Source organism: Montipora capricornis, chromosome 14, assembly GCF_036669925.1.
Source record: "Montipora capricornis isolate CH-2021 chromosome 14, ASM3666992v2, whole genome shotgun sequence".
Taxonomy (NCBI): Eukaryota; Metazoa; Cnidaria; class Anthozoa; order Scleractinia; family Acroporidae; genus Montipora; species Montipora capricornis.
Window position 1 is genome coordinate 32,635,057 of NC_090896.1, and position 10,000 is coordinate 32,645,056.

Consider the following 10,000-nt stretch of genomic DNA (forward strand, 5'->3'; position numbering starts at 1 on the left):
TATCTTTGAAAAATGCGTGGTTACCCCCTCTGGGAAACTCTATGCAGGAGAACATGCGCAGGAGGGTTCTCATAGCCAAAAATTCGCTATTTGAACTCTACGGCGCCTGCTCATTTCTCGTATTAACATGAATGTACCAATTACAAACGCTTTTGATTGTTCTTCACGAAAACCAATAAGAAGACACTTTGCTTCAGGGTTCCCCAGGGCTCTTCTCTCCCTCAGTCAAGAGAGGAGCTCTAGGGTCGAGATTGGTGTTTTACGGCAAAGTCGAAAAGAAGAATGACTGAGTATGCTCTAGCTGAAAATACCGCTGGTTCAACTGATTAATTCTGGATACAACAAAGATGGCAAAGGCATAAATCTGGATTTCGATTCTTTGGATTACACTTTTAGCGAATCATTTTTCTTGAGCTTTCTATCTTTAAATTCCTATCCTCACATTCCTGTTTAGTTGCTGGATAGTTCCGTTTTATGTGTTTATTTTTAGTCGTGACAAATAACCACTCTCTTCACAGCTTCTTGTTGTGTTACAATATACTCAGGCTGCTCCAGTTCGCTGTATTCACGAATTTCTACTTTCTGACTCTGAAAAATAAAACCAGCTTTTCGAACATGAAAAATATCATGTCAAGTAAAGCAATGTTCATCTCTTTTCACGATTTCTTCCCGCCACTTGGCGGTTGGCAGTTCCGCGGGATGTCCCTCTGGTATCGATCGTGATGCCACTCGATTTCAGCATTTGGAAGCCATCTTGTTCTGGCACAAATAACCTCGATCTCATGTGATAGTGTTACGGCTTTCCCAAGGGAGGTCAAGCCCTGTTGGACGAGATTAATACCTGGATGGGTGCCCATCCGGCAATTCCAAATGTCTCATCGATCATGATCGATGACAAAGCAGGAATCAAGCGCACCTCACTGATCCTTGATTACTGCTAGTTTAATTTACGCTAAAATGACCGCTGTATTTTTCTCTCCACAGATAAATTCCTTCTGAAATTGATGGTAACGATCGTGTTGCCATTTAGTTTAGCTATTCTCTTTATCGCGATCGTCTGTATAAAGTTTGGACCACCTTGTAAATCTAAAGTTGGGTATAAGCCTGAGAGTCAGGTAAGTAAGGAATACAGTTCATATAGGGAATTTTTCAAATGACTGTCAAAAGCAATTACGCGATTACAATTGCTACGCTTAGATCTTTCCCGCGCCTTGAGCAAGTCACTGAGAATTTCTACGAAGTTGTTGTTGTTGTTGTTGTTGTGTTGGTCCATTGCGCTGTTTGCACCTGCTGTGATTGGTCGAAGTAATTACTTTGGTATTTTTTTTAACGAAACTCATTTCAAAACCGCTCTCGGTAAACTGGTTATGAAATTCTGTTGTCTACAAGAGCGCGCACCGGTTGCTCAGTTGGTTGAGCACCGGACTGTCACGCGGGAGGTCGTAAAGTTCAACTCCGGCCGGACCAACACTCAGGGTCTTTAAATAACTGAGGAGAGAGTGCTGCGTTTGTAACTACATCTGCAAATGGTTAGACTTTCAAGTCTTCTCGGATAAGGACGATAAGCCGGAGGTCCCGACTCACAACCCTTCAATGTCTATAATCCTGTGGGACGTAAAAGAACCCACACACTTGTCGCTAAGAGTAGGGCACGTAGTTCCCGGTGTTGTGGTCTGTCTCCTGTTGAGTATCATGGTTGGGAGGGTAAAAAAGGGGCCACCGTTATTGGCGCAAGCTGTTGTGGCGCTCTGCCAGCTTGACTGGCAAAGTCTGTAAATCAAATTAAATCAGAACATGAACATCTCGGTACATGTTAACTTGACCGTGACCTTGCACAATCTTTTTTCCTCAGTTCACAAATATGTTTTAAATAAATTGGTCGAGACTTTTGTTTAGCTGTCTTTTAGAAATAGGGCGTGGTTTGTGCATGATCAGGGCCGAAACAGCGAACAAAAACATAAAACAATGAATTGGTCGAGTTTCGCAACCATCTTCCTATGTGAACTATGAAAGGAACTAATAAGTCTCCAACTCCAAGAATAGTCCATGAAATGTCAGATATATAGTGGAAAGAGAGGATAAAAGATAAAGAATAATCCCCCATATAGGCCCTATCCCCATCGTAATCCCTCCAAAGTTATTATTTAGATGTCCTCAGGGATCCGGTGTTCCCGAGAGGGTTGAGTGATAGCCGATCATGTGTCCCCATTTTTACCATTCTCTATTTTCGAATTCCCCATAATACACTTTGTTTGTTCCCAAATTTTGCATAAGCTATTGTTTTCAAATGCTCTTGGGGACACTGCATATTCCCAAGAGCATTTGAAAACAATGGTTTATGCAAAATTGGGGGGCAAACAAAGTGTATTATGGGCTATTCGAAAATAGAGAATGTTGACAGCTCCCACTCAATGCAAATTCTAAAAATAACTTCAGAGGGGTTACCACGGGGATAGAGCCTATATGGGGGATGATTTGTTCTCTGGTTCTTTTATCCTCTCTTGATAGTGAATGTGTGATACCATCGGGGATTCAAAAAAAATGTGCGTCCAGATAGGGTAATCACTGTAATCAAAAATCACTTCCTTGTCTTCTTCAGATTTTGAAAGCGTGTTTGCTTAACACCTGACTGGCAAAATTGTGATACGATTGGATTGTCAAATTCAAAATCGCGATCACTTCTAAGGGCCATACCGAAATATATTATCAGTAAATGAAAAAAAATGTAATAAACAAACCGAGGAATTGACTGGATAAAACCGTCTACTTCACCGCATAATAAGCACGTAATCGCTAGATAATCAGTTCTTGGATCGATGGTGAAAGTCAGACACATAAATGACGATACAACCTTAGTTTGCAATTAAGACAGCTTTAGCAATAAACATCCAAGCACACTAAGTGCTTGTTGTAAAGCACGAACATACTTTTTTTACCTTTTAGATAGAGTTGCCTTTAAAAGGAGGCTGGCGCGAGTTTCCAAGATCGCATATTCAACTCCGAGTGAAGTTGGGGCAGGGCGCGTTTGGAGAAGTTTATAAAGGAGAGCTGAAGTATGAAAAGAAAAGGATAGCTTGTGCAGTAAAGAAGGTTAAAGGTAGAGACTGATTCCTTTGGAGTTCATATCACCTGACCTTATCTGCATACAAACTTTTTTAACTTTGAAATTGGAAATTGGCCAAGAGTGGTTTTTAACGTGGGAAGAGGGGATGATGGCAATCACCCATCAATCCGATGGGACCGATGGGAAGCGAAGAAAGCGTAGAAATAAGTATTACAACTATCTTAATTTTGCTCTTTCTCAATCACCCTCTCCGCTGACAGCAAACGTTTACTAAAAATATACATTGCATAAGCGAATCAAGGACTCTACTTTTACAACACAAACTGAACCTAGAGTACGGAATTTGAAACCACGGATTCCAGAGCAAAGCGAATAACATAAATATACATGAGCCATCTGAAGTCACACCGGCAATCTTTATGGAGTGCCGTGTTCTTGCTTTGCGCTGACAACCTTTTTTTGATTTCAATAACAGCGGGTGCCAAAGAGGTAGAAAGACGAGACCTTATAAACGAACTCAGCATTATGGTGACAGTTGGTGAACATCCTAATATTGTCAGTCTTTTGGGGGCATGTACGGCAGGAGGTAAGAATTTGTTCGTAGAGCGATCTTTAGTTTACTGCACAAACTACAGTCGTGGTTTAACGTTGTTGGGAAGGTTGCGCGCACCACTTCAGTTCACACCTAATTCGATTATTCTTACTGTTGGCTGTACCATTTGGAAAATACCTGCAATGCTCTTGCAGCCATTTTCAATGTTCAATCCCCGTTTTCAATGTTGGAAGAAAAGTCACCATTTGTTTCGTGGAAAATCCTACATTGATAAGGGGCAGGGGGGTTATCTCTAAAGTGATGCTACCTTCCCAATGCTTTTGTCCAAGATTGTCGAAGCTAGGAAGGCAAACACTAACCCAAATATTTCTATTCTTATTGCCGCAAAACCAATGCTCTAAATAAGGCTGACAAATAAATAAGAAAAGGACAATTTATAAGGAACATCCAGTCTTTCTTAAGATTACCTTTAAACTGTACGAATTAATGTTTGGAATTATTGTTTGTAATTTTTTCCAAAAAAAGTGTTCATAACAGAAAAAAGAAAGAAAACGACTAAATGCTGCCCATTTTCAGACTGGTTTGTCATACTGGCAACCCAGTAATAAAGACTAAACGGCGTGGGAACATTTATTTGCATGTCGAATTCAATCAACTATTCGGAAAAGAAAGCGCAGAAAAAGTACTGTATTTAATTTAATTTAATTTAATTTAATTTCATGTTGGAGTGTTTTGGCAAGTTTCGACGGTGTGATGTTCGTCTTGCTTAGAACGGACGACTCACTATCTATTATTAAATCAGTGAAGTCAGAAAACAGAGCTTGTTCTTCACAAAAGATGACTCAATACTTGTTTGAAGCGATGTTCTTCAACAATTTCCCTTTCCTCTCGAAGGCAACTACCCATGGATAATCATTTAACCGAATCTGGTCTTCGGTGATGCTGTGACAAAGAACTATTACCACGATCGATGGCGTTTGAATCCTTTAAGACTACAAAGCTCTGATAAATAATGGTCTTGCCGAAACCATTTGGTAGCACAGCCATAACATACTTGCCTGATAGGAGAGCTTCGACCGCAAGTTTCTGTTCTTGTTTAGGTTCACTGTCTTAGCCATTTGAAGGGATAACTGATCGAAACTGCAAAAGCCATATCGTGCTTTTCGTTTCCCAGGGAAAATCGAAGTCAGATTGGCGACATTACTTAACTGTTAGACCCCCCCCCCCCCATTAAGACCCTACTTTTCGTAAATTGTTCCATGGCACGCAATGCCTGTGGACCTTTAAATCAATCGATCAAACGCATGGCAAATTCATGAAGCCGGTGCTAACCCCGTGTAAATGGGTGCACGAAACTTACATCTCAGCGCAGATTTTTGAAGTGTAGTTTTCCTCTGTTTCAAAGCTAATCTTGGTTAAACATATTATTGACAATCTGAGTCCAATGGCTTGGCCCTTCCGTTTGTCTTAAGTATATAAAAATTATTCCATGAGTGCGCATTGGATATGAGGTGATAAATAGCCAACGAGGCGCCGAGTTAAAATCACCCCATATACAATACGCCAGCATGGAATCATTGTTTTAGTAAATACTACACGACGAGGTTTTTCCTTGCTTATTTTATTAAGCGAAAACACACTGACAATTGGCGTACTGCTTTCCACTGATTTAAGATTAAACTTCCGCTATTCGCTGATAACCGGGATTTAGCGAGCCAATCAGAATGCTAGAAATGTAATAACCTAGGATCAAGTAAAAAGAAATGCTAATTATTGATTTCATTGTTCTCATTCCAAATAGAGCCTATACTGGTAGTTGTGCGCCTAGCGGAGAACGGTTGCTTGTTGGATCGTCTGAAGGAAAATCGCAAAAATCCTTACGTCAATGTTACAAATAAAAAAGCGGCTTTTACCGAAACCGATAAAGTCAAGATCGCACGAGACGTGGCCAATGGGATGTTGCACCTTTCAAGCAATGTGGTAAACTTTTATCAATTATTCTAACGTCGCAAGTCAATTGCGTTGTGTTGACTTTTCCTTCGCTCTTGTTGATTTGCAGTGTGTTCATCGGGACCTTGCTGCACGAAATGTACTTCTTGGCAAGAATAATATTGCCATGGTATCCGACTTTGGCATGTCACGTGACATTTACGAGAGTGGCGCATACGAGCATATCTCCGGGGTATGAGTATGAAAACTCATTAATAAATTAAATTTGAACTTGAGTGCCTCGATTGCTTTCGCATTACCAGTTTGTTGATGTATATTTTATTTATAAGCATATCCTTTTACTTCCATAGGGTATGCTGCCAGTACGCTGGATGGCGTTGGAATCTATAGAGGATTTTACTTACAATGTCAAGACAGACGTGTGAGTTTCATACCGATGTCAAAGAAAAATGTGTATACTATGGCAAGCCATGTGCAGCAACAATATTCAATACCGAAATTCAAATTTACTTCAATGAAATTCAATGTCAAAAATTGAATTTTAATTCACTGAAAATTCAACTTCAATTCATTGAAAATTCAATTTCAATTCAATGAAAATTCAATTTCAATTCTGATTTCTTCTCCTTTATAGATTCTACGTTAAAAAAAGTAAGCGGTGCTTTGAGTTTGACAAAAAGTTGTTGACGTGCGGCTTTTGAAAATCTTGTTTCTTTTAGGTGGTCGTTTGGTGTGTTGTTGTGGGAAATTGCGTCTGGAGGTAATTTTCTTTTTGTTCCCAGGCACAAACTTTTATTAAGAGCAACTATTATTTTGAAAAGTTGTTTTTCCTACCGACGTAGCCAGCACTGCGTAAAATCCCAAGGGTTCAGTGGAGAGCAATTGATAGAACCTGTAGCCTGCGTGTCTGACGTAATTCACGAGAACGATAACGTGCTTCACCTCGTCGGGTGCAAAACTCGCACGCGCACTTAAATTTCAGTCAGTTTCGCGGGGTTAATTCTCCGCGCTAGCGGCACATTGGGCGATTTTGATTACCGATCGCAGTGATTTTGATCGGCAGCGAAAATCGCAGCGCATCTGGGGCCCGTTTCTCGAAAGTCCCGAAACTTTACGGGCCACTTTCGGGTGTCAAATTTTCCCTTTGTATCTCAAGAATAGAGAGGATTTAAGTCGTCAAACTTCACAGTCATTTTTCTTTTTGTTACCTTGAAAACATGTTAAAAGATCGGATTCCAAAACAAGCGGTTGGCAGTTTCACAAATAGCTTTTCGGGCCCGAAAAGTTTTCGGGACTTTCGAGAAACGGGCCCCAGGTCCCTCCGTGGTACGGACACAGCTTGAAACTTTTACTTATTAAAAACCTTTATGAACAAATTAACAAACTTGAGAAAAACTAAATAAAATACACGGTCTACTACAAAACTAATACTGCTCTACAAATCATTGTAAAAACTAAACACCAACAAAAAAATAATCATCTAAAAAGTCCGCATTCTTGTGAAAAGGGTTTCTAGACCATCGAACACTTGTGTAGACTGATCGTAGAATTTCAAAAGATATGCGTGTTCTAAGCCAAAATATGGCACTGGCATAAGACTCGCCGTTTTTAAGAGAAAGTGTGTCCGCTAGGTTGTTTAGGAAAAGTTTGCATTCTTTTCCCATTCCTCCGTTCGTAGCAAAAAATAAGATCCCATTTCCACGTCAATAACCCTTTGTTGGTGTTTCCTTTTCTTCTCTTTCTCATGCTCCTCGTAAATCGATTCTGTGGATTTGTTTTGGTTACACGGTGAGTTCACATGCGTAACAAGTGCATCGAAGAATGCTGTTACTCTCCGTCACCAGAAACTTCCTGCCTTTATTTCAAGCCTAGCATCAGGACTTGTGACCGTGGATCTCGGGTCGAATACATCATTGTCGATCGGTAGAAGATGGGGGGCTCTACCTCGATATTCTTGCAGACTTTGCTGAGCAGAGACATGCGAGGGTTCCGTATGCCATCGGATCTTTGAGCACTGAACAAACACCTTCTTCTTACATGACAGAGCATGGTTGACTGTGAATTGATCTCCACTCGCTCAATGGCTCGGCAAATCCGTCAATTGTAGATTGTAAAGCAAGCGTAGCCAGTCCATGAAATCAGAATTGTTGCTTATTCAAAGACCGGCGTGCTCTTCAAGGGGTACGGCGTTCAACAACCTTGTCTCTTGTCTGTATTGTTGACCTTAGCAAGTCCGGTGAGAGTGATGCATCAATGGCTTCTCTTCTCGATGTCGCTTCCATCAACCTGAGTGACTCGTGTTATCGTTTTAGGTCTTTCACAATAGACCACTTTCGATATATCAAAATTCAGCTTGATAGTGAGGCTTAGAGGACACAAACAAAAGAAATGAATAAACGTGTTCATTCAGTTTCCTTTGTTTGTATGTTTGTGGTCTATTTGCTCAGCCTCTGGCATGAAGGTTCTCTGCGTTCGTATAGCTGCTACCGGTGCCGTTATCAACTTAGAGGCAGCGTATTGTTGTGAGGCTTCAGCTTTCAGGTCTGGTATACCCAGGGACACCGGACACATTTGCCAAATCAGTTTTATTATTATCTGAGATGTATACTCCCTGAAGCTTTCGCACAAAATTAGAAAGCGCATTTTTTGATACTCAGGCCTGGTATACCCAGACTCCCTTGTGCCGGCGATAGGGCGAATAGTTCTCGTAACTCATCAGGGAGCGGTTCCGTCTGGCCAAAAAGAACTGGAAGGAAAATTTCGTTGATCGCTTCTTCAATATGCAAATTTTGACTTTTAGCCCTTTGTGAAGGCAATGTAGGCGGCATGGGGTTGACTGTGTGATTTCAGCCAGCAACTCGATGTTCTCCTTCCATCCCTGGACTACAATATCCGTCTTTGTATTCCTGGGATCCAATAACTCATTCAAGTTGTCGTTGACATTCTGTTGTTATTCTGACTTCCTCTCCAAACACCAACTCAGCCTCGTCAGCAAGATCTTGTCTTTACTATCAGCCAGTTTTTGAATCCATTGACCAGGTAACCACATTTCCTTTGTTATTTACTTAAAAGCTTGTACCAGTCGTATAACAGTTCAATTGGGCCGCTTCCCACCGAATCATCGGCCAGATCATACTTGCTTAACTTCAGGTATACGCGCGCGCTCTTTGGCTCTGAATCAAGATGGATATGTTGATCGCGTACCATGACATGGCCGGTGGGTCACCCTGTGTTGTCCCTTCCTGGGATAAGCCTGATCTCTTCTCCTCCACAGATGAATAGTCTACAGGGACGTCTGTACGTTTTGACGATTTTATACACCGATCGCAGGGAATTTCCTCTTTACTTTTGGTCCCAGGCGTCTCTTCTCTTTCATCTGTCCACCATGCTTCGCTCTTGTCCGTCATTTTCATGTAGTGACGTGATAAAATCGTAAGGTCTTACTGCTTGAATCCTTCAGCAATTCTTTGCGACGGGCGTACACAATCGCAGGAACGTAGGCGAATTGCCGCGATAATCGCCGATGTCTGACATGCTATTATCGGTTGAAGCGATGGGCAAAATCGCAGGGTTAATTTTCCAAGCCAGCGATCGGCGAAGGTCATTGGTCGCGGCACTGAACGGGCTTCCCTCAGAAATCTTGCCCTTTATGTGATAAACATGTAATGGAAATGTGGCCTCGTGCAATTTAAGATTAATTTCACTTGAATTTTCCAAGTTACACTCGGCGCAAATTTTGTGAAAACTTTGACAATACTCGTGAAATTAATCCTTAATTGCCCTCGGGCCCATGCGAATACATATACGTAACAGGAAAGAAATGTACTAAAATGAGACAAGTTTCTTTGATTTTTGGCAAAACGCAAAATTCAGCCAGACGGATGCTGTTTTCTGTAAACCGAGACTAAATAGACTACTTCGACGATTCGGCAGCCACTTTGATTTCGATTGTTTAAAAAGATATTATGGGATGCTCAAGGGGCAAATTAACATGTATAGAGCGTTTTCACATGACGTCACGGCGGCCATGTTGGTGTTCCAAAACAAAGGAATGGTGGCCATGATGGTGTTCCAAACTAATGTTCTGGGAATAGGCCATTTCCAAGTTCATGTCTGCCTCCTCTTCAAAGCGAGTCTAAGTGCAAAGTTTTTGTGATGGTAATTAGTTCTACTTTGCACATGAATGAAAACTAATTTTCATGACAAAAACTTTGCACTTAGACTCGCTTTGAAGAGGAGGCAGACATGAACTCGGTTTGGCCTATTGAACTCAATTTTCATGCTAATACTTTCTTTTGTTTCATTAATCCAGTATGGCTGCTGGTCACGTGAGTGAAAACGCCTTATAGCTATTGGAACAACACAAATCAAAATGGCCGTACCCCACCCACATATTGTAGTCCGACAAGAAGGGCAAATACCTAACCTTCTGT

General features: G+C 41.2%; 1 protein-coding gene across 1 annotated transcript in view; it reads left to right on the top strand.

Moving 5' to 3' along the window:
• Window positions 1-10,000, top strand: part of LOC138032210 (uncharacterized) — a 66,726-nt gene that overhangs the window by 53,899 nt on the left and 2,827 nt on the right. The window contains exons 12-18 of the mRNA XM_068879829.1: window positions 985-1,115; window positions 2,944-3,097; window positions 3,540-3,650; window positions 5,419-5,597; window positions 5,677-5,799; window positions 5,918-5,988; window positions 6,287-6,327. Of these exons, the coding sequence (XP_068735930.1) occupies window positions 985-1,115; window positions 2,944-3,097; window positions 3,540-3,650; window positions 5,419-5,597; window positions 5,677-5,799; window positions 5,918-5,988; window positions 6,287-6,327 (810 nt within the window). The remainder of the gene's footprint in view (window positions 1-984; window positions 1,116-2,943; window positions 3,098-3,539; window positions 3,651-5,418; window positions 5,598-5,676; window positions 5,800-5,917; window positions 5,989-6,286; window positions 6,328-10,000) is intronic.